Source organism: Rhinolophus sinicus, linkage group LG01 (genome assembly GCF_036562045.2).
Source record: "Rhinolophus sinicus isolate RSC01 linkage group LG01, ASM3656204v1, whole genome shotgun sequence".
Taxonomy (NCBI): domain Eukaryota; kingdom Metazoa; phylum Chordata; class Mammalia; order Chiroptera; family Rhinolophidae; genus Rhinolophus; species Rhinolophus sinicus.
The window spans coordinates 146,209,543-146,237,366 of record NC_133751.1 but is presented as its reverse complement, the minus strand read 5'-3'; the positions used below and the strand labels follow the sequence as shown (position 1 = coordinate 146,237,366).

General features: G+C 36.4%; 1 protein-coding gene across 11 annotated transcripts in view; it reads left to right on the top strand.

Annotated features, from left to right (window-relative positions):
• Positions 1-27,824, top strand: part of CCDC148 (coiled-coil domain containing 148) — a 290,765-nt gene that overhangs the window by 73,908 nt on the left and 189,033 nt on the right. For 10 of the 11 annotated variants that reach the window (XR_012497645.1, XR_012497644.1, XM_074336768.1 and 7 more), the window contains 4 exons: positions 4,526-4,608; positions 4,810-4,961; positions 6,118-6,213; positions 6,293-6,474. Coding sequence is in view for 9 of the 11 variants with exons in the window: in XM_019727195.2 (XP_019582754.2) it covers positions 4,526-4,608; positions 4,810-4,961; positions 6,118-6,213; positions 6,293-6,474 (513 nt within the window). In the remaining 2 variants the exon portion in view is untranslated. The remainder of the gene's footprint in view (positions 1-4,525; positions 4,609-4,809; positions 4,962-6,117; positions 6,214-6,292; positions 6,475-27,824) is intronic. The other variant, XM_074336774.1, reaches the window with a different exon arrangement.

Here is a 27,824-nt window from a genome sequence, read left to right as displayed (position 1 = left end):
ATGCTATCCCCATTTTACAGATGAGAATCTTGAGGTTCAGAGGATTAAATTTATTTGTCGAAGGCAAATTACTAGTTTATTTGAAGGTGATATTGGAGCACTCGTTTTTAACTCCTGTGCTCCATGACCTTAGAGTTGAGCAGTTTTTTCTTTTGCCCCACAGGGTTCCATTCACACCACCTGAAATCGAATTGGTTTACCATTGCTACTATGTTTCCCCGAAAATAAGACCTTGTTGGACCATCAGCTCTAATGCATCTTTTGGAGCAAAAGTTAATATAAGATCGGGTCTTATATTATATTAAAATAAGACTGGGTCTTATATTAGTTTTTGCTCCAAAAGACGCATTACAGCTGATGGTCCGGGTAGGTCTTATTTTTAGGGAAACCTGGTAGAAAAAAAAAGATTTTGCCAAATTTTAATTCTTAGACATCTGTACTAAGGAAACTACTCACACAAAATTTACAAATACAAAGTTATATTTTATATTTACATTTATAAAATTATATTTAATAATTAATATGTTTTCTCAAACTACACCCCTTGAAAACCTCCAGGATCCCTTGCTCCTTTGTTTCAGAATGACTGTTTAAGAGGAAGTTATTTATATTGGCCATGTGATAATGAATTACAATTTTTATTTTAATTAACAGTTTTTGAATAATAAAGTTTGAGGGGTTTATTTGTCCAGCTTACTACTTTTACTACAATTCCTACAAGGGATGTTTTTAATCAAATCTCTGTTAGAAATACATGTAGCCTCTTGCTCACAATTTTAGTTTTAAAGCATTATTTTAAAAGTATCACCTTTCTATTAATACAAAGGATATCATGGGGTCTTACCCACAACAATTAAATGTTGTCTGGAAATGTGTCTTTAAAGATGAAATTGAGACCAGTGTTTTTACTGTGGTACTCAGGGCACAAGAGAACTCTCTCTGAGCCCAGCTCCTGAGCTTGTTCCTTAGCCAACAGTTAGTTGTCAGACTTCCTTCTGCAGCCTCTGTGTACACTTGACAGACTTCAGGAGTGAGAAGTGGATCAAATAGCTGAGCCTAAGGTGTCAGTGCCGCTGAATTCCTTCCTTGTTGGAGGGGCTAAAGCTTTGGCGTTCAGCCTACTCTGGGCCCTAATTTTCTACAGATCTCAGGCTATTAGTTCCATTTATGGAACTTGAATGTACTCTCTTGCTCTGTTTTTCACAATCCATGTTTCTTTGCGTATTGTTTGGTTAAATGACTTCTGACTCTACTATTCTCTTTCACTCCATGTTTCTCTTGTTCTGCCAAAATGGGTAACTAAGCGGTTGCCCTAGAAATCTCAGGAAGCTCTGGGTAATTTCTGATGTTCTGAGGAGACTGATTCTACACCTAGATCTTTGCACTCTCTTGGCAGGACGAGGACCTGTACTGAGAGTAGGTTCCTGAGAACTAAAAAATGTCCTTCACCAGGCTGGTTTATCTTGCAGGTGGTTGCACTGCAATTGGGCATATCTAGGAAATAGGTTAATATATCACCTAGGCAAACGGTCACACAAAAACTCAAGAGGTTTTTTGCAGTACCATCATATACAATGGTACCAAAGGAAAGGCCAAGTAACATTAGGAGACACTTAAATTGGCATATCTGGACAGGGAAAGTTGCCTTACATTCACCCCCTCTTCAGATGTGGAGGAGGTTGCTTGTACCGCAGAGTTCTAACTTGGTCTAGCATGTCAATGAGCATCGGGGCAGGGTTCTCGTCTCCAGAGTTACCACTTGTACTATTCTTATGTCCATCACAATTTTTACCTATATTTCCTAAAGTATATTCTACAAAACAGAAATATTTTTCAAGCTACTCAATGGAGAACAATCAATTGCATTGGTCTTACAAATTAAGAAAATACTTTACATGTCTTCCCCTTTTTGGAGAACGTTAATGCACCTTAACATAATCAAGTTTCTGTGAAATCCTGCACCGTAGAAGCTTGTCGAATTTTGTTTAGTTCACCATTTCCCACTTTTCCCCCTAGCATCTCATTGACATTACTGTTTTATAGAACACTACTTGGAAAATGTTAGCCTGCATTCACAAGCTAGCCCCAGATTCTCAAGGTTCTTGAGGGCATAACAAATGTTTCTGGATTTGTGGGGCACTCAGGATAATTAGAGAAATGGGCTGTTCTTATCTGACAGGTCAAGGTTGTTGATTTCCAAAGTCGGGATGGAGCTTACTAGAATTATTACATGCAAAGTAGCAGGTTCATGTCCTATATGCACAAAGCCACTTCTCCTGTTGGTTTGTATGTTCTAATATGGCTCTCTGGTGCTGAAAATATAAGGGAACTGAGCTACATGGCTTTTTAAGTGCTACGTTTTTGTTTAAGCAAATCCATTATGAAATAACTTCTGGTTTTGCTTCACTTTCATGCACCCATCCTCCATTTGACAGTTTCAAATGTAATTGTAAAAATACTTCTGTCAAAAAGTACATACTGGGAAAATACACAGTGAAGTGTCATCTATAATATCACCTATACATACAAACAAAACCCCTGTCCCATGTAAGTGAATTGACTTCAAAGAAGATTGCACATATATAAAATAAATGATAATTATGAAAATTATTTAGAAATATTTTAAAATATTATTTTTTAAAAACCCAATATAAAATGGTACATATGCCATAATTACAATGACTTGAAATATACATGCATGTAGACAAGGGCTAGACACTTATAGAAAAATGAAAATAAACATTGTATTAAAGTATTATAATTGTTGCAATTACAACAATACAAATTGTAACTTTTAATTTTATGCCAACTTAATTTTGTATTTTAATAATCATAATGAATCAAAACTCTTTTCTATGATTTTATTAAATCTGCCGTAAGCAAGGGATCAACTACAATATTTTGGGATGTCCATTTAGAGCTGATTATGGTTTTACTCTAAATATGACTGTATAATATTTAAATAATATAGTGAAAGGTCTTTAAGATTTATTACTTATATTAGTGTATAAAAATCAAATATACTTGTTCCCCCATTCCCCTAGGACCTCATCGTCTCTTAACGTTTAAAATAATCTCTTCATTAGTCCTTATTTACCTGATCTCCTCCTTTATTTTCCGTCTTTATTGCTCACCCCTCTTACCAGCCCATCCTCCATCTTGCTGCCTTTGGAATCTTTCTGAAACACAGATCTACTGAGCAGGCCAGGTCAGCTTAGTACCCCTCAGCCTGTCCATATGAAATAGTGCTCAGACATGTTTCGTGCTTGCCTATGCTCATGCTGTTACTTCTGCCTTGGAGTGGTCACTTTTGGTCTCAGTGGCGGCCCTTGCAGGACATTTGTCCTTGTCCAAAACATCCATAGAGCCATTTGGTCCACGCCAAAATATCCTTGATATCTGGTCCTGTTCAAAATGTGCATAGTTAATATAAACCCTGCTTTTCTGCAAGATTCTAACCTAGACCCCTCTACCTAACCCCATTTGCCATGACCAGGTAGGCTGCCAAGGTAAGAAGGGTTGTCATTGGGAATGCAGCCACAGCACAATTAGCAGAGCAATAAAACATATTTTTTATGTAATAATCCTGAAAAGCAAACATAGAAATAAATGTTGTAGGTTCTCTGAACCCAGGGACATTTTTTGGTGTGGACATTTTTTTTTTTTTAATCAGTTTCAGGTGTACAAAACAATGTAATAGTCAGACATTTACACCTCTCACAAAGTGATAAACCCTCTCCCCCAGTCTAGTCAATAAATGGTGCTGGGAAATCTGGACAGACATGCAAAAAAATAAAGTTGGACCACCTCCTTATGCCATATACAAGAATAAATTTAAAACGGATTGAAGACTTAAATGTAAGATTCAAAACCATAAAACTCCTAGAAGAAAATATGGGAAGTAAACTTGCAGACATTACCCGGAATAAGATTTTTACTGATATATCCCCTCGGGCAAGGGAAGTAAGAGAGAAAATAAACATATGGGATTACATCAAACTAAAAAGTTCTTTCACAGCAAAGGAAACCATCAATAAAACAAAAAGGCATCCTACTGAATGGGAGAAGATATTTGTCAATGATACATCTGATAAGGGGTTAATATCCAAAATTTATAAATAAAACTCATTTAACTCAACACCAGAAAAACCGAACAACCCAATTAAAAAATGGGCAGAGAACACAAAGAGACATTTTTCTGAAGCGTGGACATTATTGACAGGACCAAATATCAAGGACCATTTGGCATGGACCAAATATGCTCATAAATGTTTTGGACAGGACCAACTTTCAAGGACATTTTGGTGTGGACCAAATGTCTCAGTGGATATTTTGGACAGGACCAAATGTCTGTTAATCGTGTCTGGCAAATACCTAATCCATGTTAGGGATTTAGTATATGGTCTGAATGACTAACAGGTGAATAAAACCACATGAAATTAAATTTCTACTACTAGGTATTTTTTCAACCTATATATGATTTGTTTATGATTGTAAAAAATGATTGAGATAATATCTATTTCAGATGTAAAATGGAATATGAGATAAAATCCTTTCTCAATGAAAAGAACATTGGAAATGAATGTCTTTCGGACCTTACACATTTTGGTGAGATATTTTTTTTTAATCCTATATTTAAAGGGGAGTTTTGTTTTGAAGATCAAAGTGGGCCACTCACTTCATGTTCTTTTAATATTAACTGGTATTTTTTTTCTAAAGGAATCCAAAAATAAGTCTACACTCTAAAAACCTGTTCTTGAAGAAACTTAAAATAATGTGTTACCTTGGTTTAATTTTGTTTCCCCATAGAACAAGAGTTATCAGAACAATGTTGCACATATCTTAAAAATGTGATAAATCCTATTCAGCAATTGAGAGCAGACCTAAAATACAGACAGCATCACATTTCACAGCATTCACATTCACATACTGGGTTTAACTCAGTGAAAGTACTGGAAGAGGTCAGTATATTGCCTTTACTTTTAATAATGTGATAGTTCACTTTTGTCCCACCTAAAACATTTTGAGATAAGAAACAAACGTGTGTCTTGTGTATTTTAATACAAGCTATAGCAAATTCTGTCTACTCAATATCTTAAAAATATCCCTAAATCTGTCCAAACATGATCATTTCTCACCTGGAATGTTACAATGGCCTAATAACTAGTCTCTCTGTTTTCATCCTTGCCCCTCCTCCCAATACATTCTGGAATCTACCTTCAGTGCAGGAGGGTCAAGTCACGTGCCCTAATAAATTCCCTCCAGGCTCCTGCGGGCCCATCATTCCTCCCTATACATCAGGCCCCTCTCTGCTTCTTCAGTCTCCTCTATGTGACACATCCTCCCGTCCTAGACCTTGTTGCACGATGCGGGCCTTCTTCCTGTTCCTCACACATGCCCTGATCTTTTCTGTTTCAAGGCCTTTGCACGGGCTGTTTCCTCCATCCCACTGATGGCACTTTTTGTCCTTTAGGTCTTCGCTTAAATATTCTCTCCTCCGAAAGGCCTGTCCTCATCACCCACATGAGAGAAGCCATAGTCATTCCCTAGGACCTCACCCTGCTTTTACATTACTTACCTTCTGATAATTTCTTAGCTTTTTTTCATTAGTTTGTCTGCCTTCCCTGATTGGAGCATAAACTCCATGATCATAGTTACAGTAGATGTAGGCTTTTAGGTGCTTTTTCTTACTCTATTTTTCAGTTATTCTGTAGAGTTGTTATATTGCTTTAATAAATAATAATTTTAAAAATATTAAAAAATCCCTTGCCTAGCTGGGGATTTTAGGCAAGGATTCAAGGGAAGGAAGGGTGATTGACACAGACAATCTGGTAAGCTCTCTGCCTTACCACAAACAAACCCAAAATGTGGGTACAAGAGGTTAGGACCCCACTGTGCTTCCTAGGCCCATTTTTGGGTTATGTGTCTAGAAGCCCCCTGTGGTAAGCACTGCCTGGCTATGGCATCTCTTCAACCTCTTCCACAGGTCCTCAAGGGACTTTCTCTTCTCTATTTTGTATCAGTTATTTGCTTTTGAGAATATTTCCTGTAACTTTAAATGTAAATATTGGATGAATCACAATTATTTGCATACTACTTGTTTTAAATGTCTTATAGGTTGACTTTGTGAAAAAACAATCGAAAGCTGTGTTTGAAAGACTTAGCCTGGAGCAACAGAAATTAGAAAGTAGTCTTTCAGACTGGAGTATGAAAGTAAGTGTCATACAGATAGTAATTTGTTTATCAATTTGTCATTTGTGTTAAATAAAATAATCACGTAATTATTTTTCAGATACTAGATCATTCTTCAGAAGAAAGGAATAACATGCTTAGTAAACTCCCTACGGAATTAGAAACTTTGGAATGCCCATATTCTGATTTGAAATCTTCAATTTTTAATGAGTTCTGTAACTTAACAGAGAAATATCAAAAGAAACTTCAAGATTTTGATCTGCAGTTAGAAGACATATACAGGTAATAAGATAAAACTACTTGAATTATTGGGGGTGGCCAATTAGCTCAGTTGGTGAGAGCGTGGTGCTCTTAACAACACAGTTGCCAGTTCGATCCCCACCTGGGCCACTGTGAGCTGCGCCCTCCACAACTAGATTGAAACAAATACTTGACTTGGAGCTGATGGGTACTGGAAAAACACACTTAAAATAAATAAAAGTTAAAAAAAAAAAAAGAAACTACTTGAATTATATAGATTTTTGCCACTAAATTTATAGTTTTGTGGGAGGTTACTATATTTCTGATTTATTGTTTTCATAGTTACTATGTGATTGGAATACAGTCAATCGCTAAATATTCAGATTGACCATTGAATATTCAAGATAATTTCTTCAAGGTAATTTCCCTGAAATAATGGTTTTAAAAATTTACATAAGGTTGAAACATGATGAAAAAAGTCCTCTCATTGGGCTCCTTACTAGACAAGGAAGAAATCCTAGGTGCAGTGTGAGGCTTTCCTGACCTAAGCTTCTTTTTTACATCTCTGTGGCAATAGTCACGTCTTCCTCCATAACAGACACATTTTGGTCTCCTAAGAGCCTCCTCCCTCCCTGCCTCTCTATCTTCCTATTTTCCTTCCATCTTGCAATAAAGTTGAGGAAAAAAATTTAATAATATATCCTTTATATGTGTTGATTGATTAATTAATTAATTACACTTTAATTGAAACTCAGTCACGCTAAAGTGTTAACTCAACCATGCACTTAGTTTAAGTCTCTAATTACAAAACAAATATCCTCTCTCCCCTCCCCATCCTGACCTTGTTAAAGAGATTTTTCCTAATTTATTAGGAAGATTAAGCTTGTAAAATCAGCCAAAGTTTCAAAATGAAGAATAACTGGGGGTGGGATGTGGGGGTGAAACTTGCACAGCCAAATATAGATATATAATATCAAAATAAATTAGAAAGTTTTAAATGTCTAGGAATATGCAGCAGATAAGTAGAACAAAATAGACATACAGAAAACAGAAAATATCTCTAATAATTTAATTTATTATAAAGGAAAAATTTCAAAACTAAGGGAAAGATTGATTGGGACAACTAAACAGGCATAACATACATATACTGGGAATACCAAAGAAGAGGAAAGAGTACAAGAAATATTTGAAGCAACAGAGACTGAGAATTTCCACCAATTAATGTCAGACACCAAACCATAGATCCTGGAAGCTCAGAAAGCACCAGACATGACAAATACCCCCCCCAAACTATACCTACACAAATCATATTCAGACTTCTGTAGACTTCTCCTTAATATTTACCCAAAGTGGGTGAAAACTTATGTCCACACAAAAACCTGAGCATAGATGTTTATAGCAGGTTTATTAATTATTGCCAAAACTTGGAAGCAACCAAGATATCCTTCAGTAGGTGAATGGATAAATAAACTGCTACATCCAGATAAGGGAATATTATTCAATACTAAAAGGAAATGAGCTATCAAGCTATGAAAATACATAGAGGAAACTTATATACATATTACTAAGCAAAGGAAGCTAATCTGAAAAGGCTGCGTACTGTATGATTCCAACCCTATGACATTCTGGAAAGGACATATCTATGGAGGCAGTAAAAAGATCAGCGGTTGCCAAGGGTGAGGGTGAGGAAGGTATAAATAGGCAGAGCACAGATTTTTAGGGCAGTGAAATTATCTGTATGATGCTACAGTGATGGACACGTGCCATTATGCATTTATCAAAACTCATAGACTGCACACCTAATGTAAACGACGGACTTTTGATGATAACGATGCGTCAGTGTAGGTTTATTGATTGTAATCCATGTACCACTGTGGTGCAGGATGTTGATAGAAGGGACGTTGTACATGTGTGAGGACTGAAGAAATATGGGATTTTTTTGTATTTTTGCTCATATTTATCATACACCTCAAACTACTCTAAACAATAAAGTTTACTAATTTAAAATATGAAGAAAAAAGTACATTTCATTGCTATTTAACTGTTCCAGGGCATAGAAAAGAAGAAAAACTTTTAAGTTATGTTTATGAAGCAGCATTACATTGATAGAAAAGTTGGAAAGTACTGCACAAAATAGAAAACGATAGCCTAGTCTCACATCTATTGATACAAAAATCCTAAATAAAATATTTGCAATGAGGATCCACCAGCACATTAAAATAATGAATCCAAGTAGATCTTCTGTAGCTTACCTTCATGGACACTAAAATACCATTAAAAATTTGAGCATCTGTTCTTAAGAAAATGTTAAAATGTTAAAATTATGATGAATACATTTACCATTATAAAATGTATAAACCCTTCAAAACATAAAGGGAAACAATAGAAGCAGTTTCATAACTGACAAGCATCTGCCATCACCACCGTTATTTAATGTTATTCTGTATGTTCTAGGCAACAAAATTAGACAAGAGAAAGACAGAGTTATAAAGCACTGAAAGAAATAGCTATAGTTATCTTATTTGCAGATAATGAGTTTTTCTTTGGAAAATCCAAGGCATTCACAAGAAAGAAATCTAAACACGTAATAAGATAATTTAGTGATATAAAATTAACATACATAGAACCAAACTTGGTTTTATAGACAAACCATGGCCAGCTAAAAGATAAAATGAATGAAAAAAAAACGTACTTTGTAATAGCAACAATAAATATAGAATATGTAGGAATTTGTTTAACAAGAAATGATCTATACTACTGGAAGAAGACTTTAAAATGTTATTTAAGAACATAAGACTTGAATAAGCCATACCTTATTTTTAGAACAGAAGATTCAACAGTTATAGATATTTTCCCCCTCAGCCTACAAATTTAATGTGATTCTAATAAAATTATTCACAAGGTTTTAAAAATTAATCTGAATTTTAGTTTTCCTTTCAAAAAAGAAATAAGCAAAAATAGAAAAATTCTGGGGGTGGGAGGAAGCAATAATGAGGACCATTGCTATTATATGAGGTCAAACAATTAAGTTCACAAACTTTTTGCAATGATGTTGCTAATCTTTTTTGATATCAAAGGGATTATTCATTATGAATTTGTACCAACTGGACAAATAGTTAACCAAGTTAACTATTTGGAATTGCTGTAAAGGCTGTGTCAAAAAGTTAGACAAAATGACCTGAACTTTTTGCCAATTCATGGCTCTTGCATCACAACAATGCACCAGTTTACACGGCACTGTCTGCGAGGGAGGTTTTAGCCAGTAAACAAATAACTGTATTGGAACAACCTCCCTACTCACCTGATCTGGCCCCCAATGACTTCTTTCTTTACGCGAAGATTTATAGATGATGTAATATAGAATTGTACACCTGAAATCTATGTAATTTTATTAACAATTGTCACCCCAATAAATTAAAAAATATATATATATGTGTATATATATATATATATATATATATATATATATATATATATATATATATATAGAAAGGAAGACATTTTGATGACATTCAGGACATCAAGGGTAATACGACGACAGCTCTGATGGCCATTCCAGAAAAAGAATTCCAAAATTGCTTTGAAGGGTGGACTAGGCCCTGGCATTGGTGCATAGCTGCCCAAGGGGAGAACTCCGAAGGTGACCGTAGTGATATTCAGCAATGAGGTATATAGCACTTTTTCTAGGATGCGTTCGTGAACGTAATTGTCTGACCTCGTGTATTAAACATTTTATAAATGATATAATGTCATGAATACATAGGTCAATGGATGTGATTTAGGTTTTGACAATCATAAATACTTGCATAAGATTTGGATTCAAAATTAAGTTAAAGGGGAAAAAAAGGCTGGGAGTGACGCATTCATTTTGTTGCTGTGGATCAGTCTCAGCAGTTGTAGCTTCCTGAAGCGGGGTGGGACCTTCCCTGATCACAACAGAGGCATGTGACTTCCTAGGAGCTGGAAATTGCTCCTCCAGCCATTCCAATTATATTGCAAGTCATATAATATCTGGTCATCCATTCCTTTATACTTAAAGAACTTGAGTGGTGTCTTTCATCAGCAGCTAAGCCTAACATGTGTGAGGGTGTGGGGAAAGCAGGTAGTTCATATACTGCCAAAGGCGATCTAAATTGGTGTAACTTTTCTACAGACAGTAGTTTGGTAGGACTTATCATATCAGAAAGCATATGCCCTTTGTCCCAATGGTTTTCACATCTCAATAATACATCATACAAATATACTTGTATATAGTGATTTAGTTTTAGTTATTTACTGCAGTAGCTAAAGATTGAGGAAAGAATCTTAATATCAATAAGGACTAGTTTTACAGATAATTGTACAACCATACAATGTATATTACTCTCCAGACTGAAAAAAAAAGGAAAGAAGAAAAGAATGTGAATACTTACATTTACTAACATGGAATAATCTCCAAGGGTTAGAGTTAAGGTGTGGTATTGGGTTAAGCAAATAAAATAATGTGCAGTGCACAATGTATAAAATAGGGAAAATTAAACGTACACTTACACACATAACCATACACACAGACATATAAAAACAAATATATATATATATAAAATATATGTATTTAATAAATTTTATATATATATATATATATATTTGTTTTTATATGTCTGAAAAAATATGCAGAAATTGGTAACATTCATTGGCTCTAGGGAGGGGAGCTAAATGCCTGGGGTGGGGGGTGAGTGTGAGAGAGAATTTTTATTGTATGCCCATTTTTTATTATGCCTTTTGGATTTTGAAGCATGTGAACATATTACCTATTCTAAAAACAGAATTTTTTAAAAGGAAAATAACAAGTGTAAAAATTGAATGACAAATGGGAAAACATTGGAAACGTATCAGTCACAAAAAATTAAAGTATTTAATATATGAAGACACTTTGCAAATTGATTGATAAACAGCCAAAAGAAAAGGGACAAAGGAGACAAAGAAACAGTTTATCATTTATATTTTCAACAAGTATTTACTGAGCAACTACTGGCATAAAATAGATAAAAAGTCCTCTACTCATGAAGCAAGTTAGAGACAACAAACTATAAACATAACAGTTAAATTATGCACCATGGTGTATTAGAAGGCGAGATGTGCTGTGAAATAATAGAGACTAGAGTACAAGACAAGTTGCTGAGGTTGTGGGGGAGTGGGGCAGATTGCAGTTTTGAATGGAAGTTTGAGGATAGGCCTGGTTGAAAAAGTGACATTGAAGCAGTCATGATGGGGCTTAGAAAGCTAACCATGCAGAAATTGGGGGTAATGGTGTTTTAGCCAGTGTTTACTGAGATGGGCATGTGGCTGGCAAAAGGCCAGCATGGCAGCAACACAGTGATGGATGGAGAGAGCAGTAGAAGCTGCAGTCAAAGAAGTAGGGTGAAGAGGGGGACACTGAGAGCGTTGTAGCCATTGTAAAAACTTTCAGATGCAGGAAGCTGTTGGAAGCAGAAGTGTGAGAGAAGCATGCAAAGTAACAAGACCTAACTCATGGTTTAGCAGGATCACTTTGACAGTTGTGTTTATGGTGGAGGTAGGGAGGGGGGGAAAAAATTGAACACTTTAGTAAAGTAATCCAGATGGGAGATAATGGTGGCCTAGATCAGGATGTAGAAGTGGTGTGAAATAGCTTTTGGACATATTTTAAAATGAAAGCCATCTGCTGACAGATTTCATAAGGTATGTGAAAAAAAAGAGAGCAACAAGAGAATAGGCCAACGTTTTGGGGTTGAGCAACTGGAAGGATAGAGCTGCTATCACCTGAGATGGGAAAGACTAAGTGAAGCAAGATTTGACTGTGGGGAAGATCTGGCTTTCAGGTGTGGACGTGTTGAGTCTGAGGTGCTGTCAGATATCTAAGTACCAATTTTGAGAAGGCAGGCAGTTCTGTGAGTCTGCAGGTTAGGAGAGAGATCTGAGCTGGAGACACATGTGTGTGAGTCATCAGCATGCAGTTGGATGTGATCATCAAAACGAGTGAAGAGACAACATCAAAGATAAAAAACTGGTCCCTTGGTTCTGCCGGCATTCAGGTGTCAGCGAGAAGAGGGGTAACCAACAAAGGACACTGAGAAAGGGTCTGGGAGATATGAAGAAAACCAAGAGTGTGCTGCCCTGGAAGGCAAGTGAAAGGGAGAGGTCAGCAGTGTGAGCTGAGGAGGGGCCATGCACTGAGGAAACGTGGCTAAGTCATACAGAATAGGACTGATCATTGACTGTGGCTTTAGATGGAGGCTTTTGGTGACTGTAGAAGAAGTGGGAACGAATGCCTGATGGGGTTGGATTTGAGTGAATGGATGGAGAACACTGAAGAGAATGAGAATAGACAACGCTTTTGAGAAGATCTTTTGCAAAGGAGAGCAAGAAAGGAGGGCCAGACTTTATCGTTGTTGTTTTCTCTTTTGTGTTACTCAAAATGGGAGAAATATCATTATGTTTGATGCTAATGAGAAGAATCCAGCAATGGGATACGATACACAAATGGAGGACTAAGCACTGATGATTTATTTACCACAGTAACAGGTGGGGATACAGAGTATAATGGTGCAGACACTGGGAGGTGAATAGATGTCATGCTGGCAATCCATGGAACTCTGGGTGGTAATTCTAAATACAATGACAAAGAAATTTATGAAAACCTCTGTACTCATCAAAGCAATGAAAAATTTAAAAGTACTCAGATTTTTATGTACAAAATGGTAAAACATAAAATAAATTTATCTGTGGTTAAAATATGGGACAAATGGGCATTTTTATACAGGTTTGGTGTGCAAACTCTTTTGGAAAGCTATCTGGCAATACTGCATCCAAAATCTTTATAAATGTTAATAATAGTTTCTCTTTAGAAATAATCTTCAAGGAAATAATCATAGAAGTAAAACAAATAGTTGGCTTCAAGGATGTTCAATATTGTTTTTTCCCTCTTTAGTGAGAGCAAAATCTTCAAAATAACCAGATAGCCAACAAACATGAGGTTAGCTTCATCAATTATGATATATCCACATATTTAAATAACACACTGTCATTCATAATTATATTAAAGCTTTGTAATGTCACAGACAGTTGCAGTAAGTTGCTAGGCAATTAAAAATAAGGTTACAAAACAGTTTGTGTAACATGGCTTATCTTTTTCTTTCCCTCTGAAAGTGTTACTTCTGGATCTATATGACTATAGAAAAAAGACCGGGAGCTTATCCACCCAAACAAACAATAACAATAGTTATCTCCAGGTAGTAAAATTACAAATAATTTTGGCATACATGCTCTTTCTGTTTTGTAAAGCAAAAATACAGATTTTTAAATATCTAAGTTAAAGAATGAAGATGAAACCATTGGTATTTAAAGGGTACCTATTATATGACACGCCAAGTATAGGTCATTTAAGTCCTCAATACACCCCATTAAAAAGCTCTGTTTTACAGATGAAGAAATTGCAGTTCAGCAGGTGAGCAGTTTCCCCAAAGTTTCTGAGGTAGTGCATAGTTGAGCAGGAATGAATTTCTTCTGGTCATCTGAATAGAAAGCTTTTCTCTCACGTCAAACTGCTTCAAGCATTTACATGTATGTTACCAGGATTTTGGTAAATTGCGTTGATTACTAGATCAGTGCTATTTAATAGAAGTATTATGTGAGTCACAGATGTGAGCCACATATATATCATTTAACATTTAAGTAGCCGTATTAAAATAGTTTTAAAGGTTAAATTTATTTTAATTGTATATTTTAACTCAGTAGTTCCAAAATATTATAATTGCAACATATAATCAATATTTTAAAGTTATACGTGAGATCTATCACATTCTTTTTTCCGTACAAAGTCTGTGAAATCTGGTCTACATTGTATACCTACCGCGCATCTCAGTTGGGACCAGCCACATTTCAGGCGCTAAACTGGTGGCTAGTGGCTGCTACATTGGACAGCATAGCTGTGAAGGATGTCGACCTTTTACTAAAACATATTATTAAAACATTATTTACTACAATTGAGGCTATTTCTTTATTCAGTACATTTGTGAAGCTAGATTTTATTAGGGTTGCATTTCATTAGTAACATGAAGACAAGTTTAATTGCTTGTTTTAGACTCAGATGAGATTGTGGCTTTAATTTCCTAGCATTTAGATAAATTAATCATATAGATGAGACATAACTGAATGATGCTCCATTTAGCTATGACAAACCTGAAGCCAATATGTGGCAAAAGCTATAGAGTGATAACAAGTAATTTCTACTTTATTGTTTGATAGGCATATTAAATTTTATAATGTTGATTCATCATTATTATTCTATTTTATGGGATCTGAAAATGAATGCTATTTAAAGTCCACATAATTTTAACAGTTTTGTCCCTCTGAGTGTATATTGCCAAGGCCCATAGTTTAATATTTTTTTAGCTAAATTGTTTCAATTTACCCTACTTGTTAGTAGCTTTCAACATAACTATTTAGTGGCCTATGGATGTGTGTGTGTGTGTGTGTGTGTGTGTGTGTGTGTGTGTGTACAGAGGGTGCCAAAAAAAGTATAGACATTTTAAGAAAGGAAAAAAAAAACTGTATTAAAATTGTAACACTCAATGTGTACTAATAACAAACAATGAATACAAGTCAAGTTTGACTTCTGCAATTAATTATAAGAGGTGCTCAAAGTGGTTACCATCAGTGTAATTTTAATATAGTTTTTTCCTTTCTTAAAATGTGTGTACATTTTTTGGCACCCTCTGTATATTTACATTCTCATAATACAGAAATAATTATGTTTATTAGAGAAAAAAATTTAACAATCAAGGCAAGCAAAGAGAAGAATCTGCAGTTAATTTAGTTCCCAATACTCTCTGGTAACAATTTGTATAATTCAGATATATGTATGTTGTTTATAAAAATGAAAAAGTACTCTACACATGTCTATTGTTTTACCTGTTAATGAATCAGATCCAATATTATTCATTTTTCAATAAATGTTTACTAACCTTCTATTTTTTTGGTAACCATATTAAATATTCTTTTACAACATGTTTTTTATTACATGCATGGTATTATAATATATGGTTGTACCATAAAAAAAAAGTCAATGCATTTCCTGCTTTTGCACAATTATTTATAACATATTTTGATATTTCTATAAAAACCTGGAACAAACAACTTTGTCACTATATTTTGAGTAATCCCATGATTATTCTGTTAAGAAGAATTCCTAGAAATGGAATTGAAGAGTCAAAGGATGTGAAAAACTCTAAGGCTTTTTAGAATGTTGCCATATTGCTTTCTAGGAAAATAGAAACAAGTTATACTTTCACCAAGAGACTTTCTGTCATTTGGCTCATCTTTTAGACTTGTTGATCAGGACTTTGGACTTTGCTATAATGTGTGAATAGCACCAGTGTCCGTTCATATTGCTTCTCTTTTTCAGTATTTATTTACATAGCATAACTTTGTAATGTCACTGTCCTTATGTGAAAGGTCTGCCAACAGAATTGGCAAAATATGAAAAAGATAAAAGATGACGTAGATAAAAGCCATCATCAGAAGCTAGTACTCAAGAAAACAGTAATTTCTTCATGTAATTTTATTTAAAAGACATTTGAAAAAACAAATACTTGCATGTTTGTTGCTTGATGAATACAAGATAGAAGAAAGCGAGGGAAAGGAGCATAATAAATAACTGACATTTGCTTACTTGATGAGCTCATAGCAAGTTAAAACATTGGAGCCTTAATTACCAGGTGGCATTTTTCTCTGAGAATGTAGTCTCAGAATTTTGGTAAGGTTCAGTGCCCGGACATGTCCCAGTCTCAGGTTTTACATTTCTGGTCTGGGCTGGTTGTATGTCAAGAGTGGTTAATAAGGGGAGAAATGCTCCAAAACACCAATGTGTTCACTTAGTCACGTTGGTTACATGACCCACTCAAGCAACATTCTGGGTCACTGCAATTCCCTTTTTCTCTTGGCATATTCCATCCAGGATTGTCCAACCTGACCTTGGAATTTATATTTGTTGGCGGGGAGGTAACAGTTGTAGATTATGATCTTATTTTTGTCATGGGTACTTAGTATGTTTCTCTTAAAATAAATACATAATTGAAAATACTTAATTACTTTATGACTCTTGAACCAAAAGCCACATTTGGTGATTGCTTAACCTACTTTGGGTTTGTTGTAGGAATAAAGTGTAGTTTAAATTCTCTTGGCTGTGGTGGAATGCATTTTATCAAGGGAAAAAAGTAGGTCCAATTTCTACAGGATACCCCAAAAACTAGTCTTAGAGTTTGTCTTTGCTTAATTAATAACTCATTCTGTATATTACCTGTATGTTATGTTTGTTTAAATGTATTTGTGAAAAGAATATCTAAGAAAAGTGGCTATAAATTTCTATGTCAATAGTCTTTATTGTAAGCATCACTGCGGCCCCCAGCACCTTCCTGATATAATTGTTTCAGCCGGGAACTACACGGTGTAATGGTGCATGAGGCTACATTTTTAATACTTCAGGAGACTGAAAAATCTGGGTTTTACAGGATGAAGGCGTGAGAGTCATTTACGAGAGGATCCTGTTCTTTGCTGGATGTGAAATCAAATCAATCTTGAGTAAATCAGATTGGAGACAATAGACTCATAGCAGCTTGACAGATTTTTTCCAAGATAATTGACATGTGTAATTTTTAACCTGGGTAATGCAAATAGAATTTGTTGTTAAAATAATAAAATATGTGTAGGTATAAGCAAAAACAAGATTAAAATTTCTATTGATAGGATTGCCAAATTTTTGACCTGAGAGGAATTATAACACCTATTTTATATTTCAAATCAATTGTTCATAACAAATTTTCCCTACTCCTTATATGTTGAAGTCCAGCTGTGGGTAAATATAGTCCTTTGAGGGAACCTGTCACTAGAACTAAGACTATGGAGAACTGATAATATAAGAAATTATAATCACTGTACTTACAGGTTTATGTTTATTTTCCATATTAGTGCCTATAAAAGAACATAAAGTTGAACACTGTTGATGTCTAAAAAAACAAATTGTGAAAGAGAATCATCATTCCTCTAATCCATTCTTATAATTTCTTTTTTTTTCTTTTTAAGATTTTATTGGGGAAGGGGAACAGAACTTTTTATTGGGGAACAGTGTGTACTTCCAGGCCTTTTTTCCAAGTCAAGTTGTTGTCCCTTTAGTCTTAGTTGTGGAGGGTGCCGTTCAGCTTCAAGTTGTTGTTCTTTCAGTCTTAGTTGTGGAGGGCGCAGCTCAGCTCCAGGTCCAGTTGCCATTGCTAGTTGCAGGGGGCACAGCCCACCATCCCTTGTGGGAGTCGAACCTTGTGGTTGAGAGGACACGCTCCAACCAACAGCCATCCGGGAGGCAGCTCAGCTCAAGGTGCCATGTTCAATCTTAGTTGCCCAGGGGGCAGAGCCCACCATCCCTTGCGGGACTTGAGGAATTGAACAGGCAACCTTGTGGTTGAGAGCCCACTGGCCCATGTGGGAATCGAACCGGCAGCCTTCGGGGTTAGGAGCACAGAGCCCCAACCTCCTGAGCCACCGGGCCAGCCCCTTATAATTTCTTTATGATTACTGGTAGTTGATTTGAGGTGATATTACAGCATTTTTATGTGGCAATTAAAATTTCAGAAGCCTCATGATGGTTAACCTTTTTCCTCATGCCATCCCAAAGAAGTAGACCAGTTTTATTATTCTTGTTTCTGAACCTGGACAATTGGGTCATAATGTCTATATAAAGGAACTTTATTCAATTCAACTTTATTGCACTTAAAAATGTACTTGTTCCCCAAAAGTGATGAATAAAATGGTAACATGGAGGTAGATTTTAGCTCAACAGATTTTTAAAAAATTAGTCTAAATACTGTGTTTGTAGATGATCATGTCTTTATTGATTATGTTTATTTGAGTTAGAGCTGATTTTGTTAGTTTGTTTGTTTTTTGTCTTAAACATGGCCTTTGGTGTTAGACACTTGTCTGCTCCCAATCAGCTGTGGAGAGTTGCTGTAGATGCTAGTCTCTGGCCACATTGGGGATGCATGTCTTTAACCTCTACATCCTTCACAGTGCTTTCCATCCAAAGCAATAGAAGGATGCTACATTTTTTAAGAAGTCATTTTTCTTCCCTTCAGTTAGCTATAAAAATAGGATATCTTTGTCTGTAAGTAAGAGAATAGCCAACCCAAGTCAAAGTAACAAATAATAGGTGATTTCTTATCTTACTTCACAGGAAGTGCAGAGATAGAGAAATCCAAGTACATAGGTCTGGTTTTCTGCATTCTCTTGCTCTGTCTTCTTGCAGGTTAGATGATTTCCTGCCTCACAACTGCAGTAGTTCTGAACCACAACATTCAGAAGGAGAAAGGTTCCTTTTCTTCCTGTGGCTTGTCTTAAGAGCTAGGAAATCATGTCCCAGAAGACTTCTTACATTCATTGGCCAGATTTGGGTCTTTTTCCCATGCTTATACCAAACACTGGCCAAAGGAACGGGAAGCTTATGAGTGGATGTTTGTGAATGGCTTAAGATTGATCAAGATTCACTTCCAGGGCTGGCGATGGGTCTCACCTTCCCTCAAGTGGGGGCCTCTGGAGGAAGGTAGATCATGCATAAAATCAGGACTCTGGTGGATAGGAGCAGGAGTAGGGGCAGTGTCTGCTGTAAGTACCTTCTCCTTACTCTTCTTACAATGAACATAATTATTTAAAGCCAGCATATGGGGTGGTTGAGCCATTTGCATTTTACTTTTAACAGGCTTTTATCTTGATCATATTATCGCAAAACTTCCTCTCTGAATTATATGGCCTCTTAAAAATTAGTGGAAGGTGAACAATTGTCACCCCAATAAACTTTAATTAAAAAAAAAATAGACGTAGATGAGTGCTGGGACAAAAGATGATTGAAGAGTCTCGCCATCATCACAAAAATAAACATTGTACCTCCAACGATACACATTCTAAGCAAAAGAATTGAACTTTCACAAACTATTGCATTCACAAACTACTCTTTAAAATGTATAAGTAAAATCAGTGTGCTAGCTATGCAAATAGCAATTATAGCTTCCGAATTAGTCACTTAGCCTTCTCTTCTGACCAGATTCCCATCCATTAACTTTCCTTTAAGAAATTCTGGAACCGTCACTTTTAGAAGGCTGCCATATTTTCACGTTCCTGTCATCCCTCAGCACAATGTGGCTTTGGATGTTGGTACAAGTTCTGGTTTAACTCTATGGGCCACATTTTTGTCATCGTTGATGCTTCAGTTCAGTAAATTTTGAACATATTCCTGAAAGCCCACTTTTTTCTGGCTGTCAGCTCCCACCTATGTAACTAGACTGGGCAGAGCCTGGGGACCTGGAGGTAAAAACTGCTAAGTGGGAATACATCCTATGGGAAGACCATGTACATACCCAAACAAAACCCAAGGAGTAGATTCTGTTGATTAAAAATGAGTTTGAGGCCAGGGAGCTTCCTATAAACCAGGATGAAAATTAAAGATAGATTTGTATTTGGACACTGGGCCTTGGGTGTGATGGTGGGTAGTGGGAAGAGTTTTAGGAACCAGGCTGATTAGATTTGGTGTTTGGATGGGTCTGATTTGGAAACACAATGTTGAAAGTGAAGTCAAGTTATATTTTCTGCAGGGTCAGACCTACTGCAGCCAAACAAGCAGATGGTGTCAGAGATATCTTTTATCCATGTTAATCCACCAGTGGCTCACTGCAATTATACTTCTCAGTGGAGAAGTACTAGGTGTCCCCTGATAATGTTACACTTGAAGAGATACAAGTACTTCTTTAGGCTGCATTCACTATGGCCGTTTTTAAATCTCGAGGCAGTCGCCAGATGCCGATAACTGCACCGGCTAGTTTCAGGGAGCAGTAATTACCATTTTGCTGGAAAGTTCCCTTCACTCTGAGAAAATGTAAAACAACTTTCAGCCAGTTTGTAAACACAATGCTTAGTTTCATAGAATTGTTTTTATTGTTAAAGTACCTGTTCCCCGTGTGTATCTCATTTGCCATCATAGGCTGCCCCTCTCCCCAAATGTATTTTGATGTCATAGAACCAGACAGACCCCAAGGAAGTGGTTTAAGCATGACTACAAAGAAAACTGGTAGCTAAGTTAATTGTGAGTCTCAGTTTCAGATTTTTGGAATGACTCAAATAATAAAGAGACAATAAGCCTAAGTCTGGTTGAATTCTCACAGCCCTGTCATCCTCTTTTATTGGATTACCTGTTTTGTCTCATACCCTTGGAAATCATGATAAAATGTTATCAGTGGACTTCAATATTTGGGAGCAGGATGAGTGGGGATGGAGAGGTAAATATCTCATAATTCTGCAGGCTAAAATTCCCTGAAGTTTTAGGAGTGCTCAATAGACCTGAAACTATAAAATCTTCGTGTGCTATTTTAAAGATGAAAATTACAAAATAAATTTAAAAATTTGGATGGACAATAAGAATAGAAATTGCAGAGACCTGCCAAAGATCTTTTGTCTAAAGATATTTTAAAAATTGCAAAAGTTTAGGGTAATTTTAAAGTATTATTTAAATTTTTCTACAATAATCTATAAAGAAGAAAACATAGGTACCAAACTTATGGACCTCAGGTTCAAAGCGGATTTTATGCATTTGACCTCAAAAGCAAGGGAAGTAGAAGCTAAAATAAGTGAATGGGAATATATCAAACTAAAAATCTTCTGCAGAGCAAAGAGACCATCAACAAAATAAAGATATAGCCAACTGAATGGGAGAAGATATTTGCAAACAGTGCCTCAGGTAAGGGGCTAAAATATATACGGAACTCATACAACTCAACAGCAAAAAGACAAACAATCCAATTAAAAAATGGTCAGAGGACATGAACAGAAATTTTTCCCAAGAAGACAACAGATATATTTTAAAAATGCTCAACTTCACTAGCTGTTAGGGAAATGCAAATCAAAACCACAAGGAGATATCACCTCACACCTATTATAATGGCTATCATCATCAAGACCAATAATAACAAGTGTGGCAGAGGCTGTGGAGAAAAAGGAACCCTCATACACTGTTGGTGAGAATGTAGATTGGTGCAATCACTATGGAAGTCAGTGTGGAGGTTCCTCTAAAAATTAAGAATAGAATTACTGTATGACCCAGCAATCCCTCTCCTGGGTATCTACCCAAAAAATCAGAAAACATTTATCCATAAAGATATGTGTATACCCCTATGTTCATTGCAGCTTTGTTTATGGTGGCCAAGACATGGAAACAACCAAAGTGTCCTTCGATAGTTGAAGGAAGGATAGGCTAGCTAAAGATGATGTGGTGTATATATACACAATAGAATACTGCTCTGCCATAAGAAAAGATGAAATACTGCCATTTGCAACAACATGGATGGATCTTGAGATTATTATGCTAAGCAAAAAATGTCAGAAAAAGTTGAGAACCATATGACTTCACTCATATGTGACAAAACTGAAAGCAACAGAGGAATAAGACAAATAAAGGAATGAAAACTCATAGACACAGATAACGTTTAATGATTACCAGAGGGTAAGAGAGCAGGGAAGGATGGTAGAAAAGGGTAAAGAGGGTCAAATATATGGTCACGGAAGGAGAATTGACTGGGTGGTGAGCACACAATGTGATACATAGATGATATAGAACTGTACAGTTAAAACCTATGTAATTTTACTAACTACTGTCACCCCAATAAGTTTAATTTTTTAATTTAAAAATAGTCATTTTCTTCAAATTCAGAAAGTAGATAAGTGAGCAGATTATTTTTCAATATCTGTGTAATTTAGTTCATTCTGTTATAATTACTAGCAAAGCAGTTAAATTAAACAAGAACTTCAGAAAGTAAAAGCCAACCCAGTTATTTTACATAGCTAAGCTATTTTATATAGATTTTTCTGTACAATTGAAAGATGGAAGGATTTTCCGTCAAAATGGCAGAGTAAATTCTATGCTCGCCTCCTGTCATGATTGCATCAAACTTACAACTAAACTGCAGAACAACTGTCATTGAGAATTGCCTAAAATCTAGCTGAACTGAAGTCCTACAACTAAGGACAAACAAAAGAAGCCACCTTGAGACTGGTAGGAAGGGAAAAGATGCAGAACGGCCTGGTCCCACACCTGTGTGTGACCATTAAAAATCGGGAGGGTTACCTTGGCTGTGGAGGTCTCCCCTGGAGAAGTGAGGGGTCTCAGACCCACACCAGACTCCCCAGCCCAGGGTTCCGATGACAGGGAGAAAAGTCCCCAAAATTTCAGTCTGTGAAAACCAGCAGAGATGGTGGCTGAGTGACAAGAGGATAGCTGGAGTCTCAAGCACTCCTCTTAAAGGGACCATGCACGGACTTACTGACTCCCTTGCTCTGAGCTCCAGCCCTGGGGCAACAGCTCAAAAGGATCCAGGGACATACAGGGAGGAATTGAATTATCTGACGTCAAGGGTGAGGGCTGGAGGTTCCATTTTCTCCTGGATGAAGGAGCTGGCAAAAGCCATTGTTTCTTTGTTGAGCTTTCCCCAATCCCCTCATGCCGACTCAGACAGCCGCCATATGTGAGTTTCCATTAATCTAGCTAACAATATTCATTCACTCTGCCCTGGTGATTGCCTGAGACCCCACCCCACCCAACTTGCAGACCCACCCAAACTGCTTCCAGTGGCTTACCCATACAAAGGACCTGTCTTGGCTTATGCTCCAGACTTTCCTAAAACTTCCCAACGGTTCACAAAACCCAAATAAGCACCATCTGGCTTTGGCATGACCATACCTCTGATTGAGCATCCCAAAGCCCAGCACTAGTGATAGTCGGCCTTGGTTTATGGCTTGGCCTCTCTCAGGCATCTCCAAGTCCAGTGCAAGCAGTGGCCATCTGCGGATTGCTTTGTAGCTCATGCCACGGTATAGGCTGTGGCTGAACTTGGCCGGCAATGGGGCCCCTCCCAGGAAGCCTCAGTGGACAGTTTCAGAACAAGCCAAAGTATCACCTGGACACCTTCAAGGTGGACATACCCAAAAGTCAAATTGGATATGCACCAGAGCCCTGATCAAGTAAATTCTGTTCTTAAGGGTCAGCCCCTGCAGCACAGCTCCTCCACTGTAGTCATGGCCAGTCCTCACAACCCATCAGCCCGAGGCTCAATGGATAAAGAAAACAAGACTCTTACATATGCTACCTACAAGAGACTCACTTCAGATACAAAGACACATACTGACTGAAAGTAAAGGGATGGAAAAGGATATTTTATGAAAATGGATCCAACAGCAAAAATCAGGAGTAGCAATACTTATACTAAACAAAATAGACTTTAAACAAAGACTATAACAAGAGACAAAGAAGGACCCAGTAATCCTACTTCTGGATATTTATCCAAAGAAACCCAAAACACTACTTCAAGGGGATGTGTGCATCCACATGTTCATTGCAGCATTGTCTACAATAGACAAGATGTGGAGGCAGACTGGGCATCTGTCGATGGATGAATGGATAAAGAGGAGGTGGTACATATATACAATGGAATATTGCTCGGTCATGGAAGGGAATGTGTTCTTGCCATCTGCAGTGGTGTGGGTAGACCTGGAGGGCATTGTGCTGAGGGGAGTATGTCAGAGAAAGACAAATGCAATATAATTTTGCTCATATGTGGAATTTAAACAACAAAAATGAACAAAACAGAAAAGAAAATGCATATATACAGAGAACATTTTGAGGGTTGCCAAATTGGATGTGGGTGAAAAAATGAAGAGATTAAGAAGTACAAATTGGTTGTTACACAGTAGTCATGAGGATATAGGGTATAGCATAAGGAATATAGTGAATAGTATTGTAATAACTATGTATGGTGTCAGATGGGTACTAGATTTATCAGGGTGATAGATGAGAGAGGGTTGTGGGACAGGGTGAAAAGGGTTAAGGGATTAAGAAGTACCAATTGGTAGTTATAAAAGTCACGAGGATATAAAATAAAGTATAGGGAATATAGTCAATGATATAGTAATAACTGTATAGTGCTAGGTGGGTACTAGACTGGTTAGGAGGATCACTTCTTAATTTTTGTAAATGTCTAACCACTATGCAGTACACCTGAAATTAATTTAAAATAATATTGAATGTCAACTGTAATTGACAAATTTTTAAAGGGGAGAAAGAAGGTAGAGGGGAATAAGAGGTCCAAATTTCCAGCTATAAAACAAATAAGTCATGGGGATGTAATGCACAGCATAGGGAATATAGTCAATAACATTTTGATAGCATGGTACGGTGTCAGATGGTTGCTGGACTTATCACAGTGATCACTTCTTTAGGTATATAAATGTTGAATAACTATGGCTTACACCTAAAACTAATATACTATTGTATGTGAACTAGATTTTAATAAAAATTAAAAAAAAAAAAGACGAACATTTGATGAGGAAAAATAAATGTCCAGATTTGAAGTTAGAAATGCAAATACATTAAATTTTATTTTATTTTAGAAGCTAAGTAGGAAATGACTACTTTTTTTATTGTGAAGAAGGTTTTATGTTTGAATATTCCTCTTAGAGGTTTACCATCTTGGAGACTCAATGTGTATATATTTATATGTCATGGTGGGAGTTTTCTGCCTCACAGACAGCATCCTAATGGAGATGTATGACTGTGCCATCATTATTGCTGATGTGAATATTTGCCTCAGGATTTAAGCCTGAGGCTGTGGGAAGTGTTTGCTATAAATACTCTAAAAATAATAATATTGTGAGTATTTGTAAATGATTTCTTTTAAGATGTTTATTATTTTTATTCTACATATAGTAGAAAAATGACTTACAATTGGTGTAATTGTGGTAATTGGAGCAAGCTGTTGAGATGTGAGTTTTCTAAAATCAATAAGAAGAGCAAGCTGGATATGATCATTGTTCATGACATACTTGGTTTGAAATATTTGGGTTTAATGTTACATTACCATTTCATATATTTAAGTGGTTTTAATGTTGTCACTAAAATGGCATCTAATTAATACATTCATGCAATGTATAAAAACAGAGTCTCACAAATTCTCCCACTGCTATGTTTATTTATAGTAACGTACACTTGCTTAATGTGTGCTTTTATTTGAAAAGCATTTTTGTAAATGTTTGCTATTTGCACTTTCTCTTTGAGGATAATCTTACACCACCATTCAATATAAGAAATCATCAAAGCAATTAACTTGGAAGGTCTTCTCCATTTACTAAAGGATTTAAACTATTTTTGAAAATTATGGGTAAGATTGCCTGTAGATTATCTTACGTCCGGTTTGGTAGAAGCAAAGCTGAGACAGGAACTGTAAGAACAAGTGATTTGTTGGGCAATGCTCTCAGGGGAAGGGTGGTAATAGAATCAGGATAGAGGAGGGGAACAAGTCTATGCAAGGAGGACATCTCAGTGACACTCTGGAGCATAAATGGTATCACAAAGTTGGCCCCATCTTGAGGCGATTGGGCTGGCCTTCTGTACCCCCACATCAGCCAAACTTTGGTTGTGATTGGCCCTCTGAAGCTGGTGGTAAAGTAGCCTCCTGCCAGAGGCAGTTCCCAACTGGCTCAGGTCAATTTTCCAGACAAGGGAGATACATCTCTGAATTATCAGCATGTTGGTGATGGGAATTCTAGCTAATAAAGGTGATCTGTCATGGCCTCAACAGCATCCATTACATAATTAAACATCAATTTAGAAGAACATAAAACTTATCGGACCTAGATTCTGTCACTTCCTCTTCCCCAGCACATACTCCTCCCCCACACACACATACATACATTTGTAATCAAATAAACGTGGAAATTCAAACTATGTTCAAATCCCTTTGATTATTGAAACAGTTTAAGAGCATTAATGGGGACATGGATTTTCGGTCTATTCTTTTTTTGTTGTTGCTTGTGGTGTAGTAATAGAGAATTTATGTGGACAACTGCTATTGAAATGTATTTATGTCATCATGAATGAGAGTGAGTTCTTTGAGAGAGGACCTGAGATATTGTTCGTGAAGACTTGAGGGTATTTTAAATGCCAAGTGCATTCAGTCAAGCCTTTCTCCAGGCTTAATACCCCTATTTGAAATGCTTTATGTGCAAAAGCCTCTGACTGTCTATACATGCCTAACTGATTCAGTTGGAACAAAGCACTCAAGGTGTTTAGTGAATGAACTCATCTCAAATTCTTTCTCTGCAATAGTCATACTGAAGAACTGTAGAGTATGCTTTCTCCTGGTAGAATACCTCCAACCCCCTTTTTCTTCTCATTATAGAGCTGTTAGAGAGGATTATCATCTTTGAAAAAGAATTTTTTTTCTTGCTACTGACCAGAATAATGAAATGCTTTACAGAAACTAGGTGAACTTGCGTAAAGACAGTGGAATTCCCATTACAATCACTTGATTTACATAGTTTCTTATTGCTTTAAGTTGTCAAATATTTTTCAAGGGCACAGAGAACTTACAAAAATGCTTTGAATTATACAGTTAACTTTAAAGTAGAAGGCCAATGATATAATGGAATCAACAATAGCAAATCCTCATCTTGATGAAGAAAATATTTGTTGCTAATAATATTCCCACTGATTGCATCTGTATTTGATTATTCCAATTTATTAAACAGGAATAATGATATGCAAATAAACTCAGATTAATAAAGATACATTAATTCAGTTTAGAGTTCAAGCTGATATTGCAACATTTTCACTCTGTGTAGAGTTTTACTAATACAGTTGACCCTTGAAACAACACGGGCTTGAACTACCTGGGTCCACTAATATGAGGATTTTTTTCAATAAATACAGTCAGTCCTTCGAATCCGTGGATTTTGCATCTGTGGATTCAATTAACCGCATACTAAAAACAGTATTTTCCCATTCCCATCTGCAGTTTCCCAACTGCCTGATCGAAAGTACTGTTTTGGATCCTGGGTTGGTTGAATCTGCCAAAGCGAAAGGCTGACTGTAGAAGTAAAAGTTGTACCCAGATTTTCAATTGTTCCAGGGTTGCAGCCCCTAAGCCTCTGTGTTATTCAAGGGTCAGTTGTACTTTACGTAGAACACAAACCACGTCAGTGCCTAAGAGTTTTCTGAAGTGAAAAAGGCATTTTGGAACATGATTGAGATGTTATTGGTTAAGGTGACTTGAAGGGATCCTATTTACAAATGATTTTGTTAGTGAGCTGAAATTTAATGCCATTAAATTTGTCTTTTCATTACCAATATCTTGAGAAGGTGAAATAAAAGATAATTTTAGACTTGCTACTAAAGTCAAACTTTAAATGAAGTACCTCCCTTAGGCCTTAGTTTCCTTTGTGTAATTGTTCATTTAACTTGTCTACGTTAGTATTTTCCTCCAGTCTAGAAATAGGAACTTTCTTGAACAAATAAA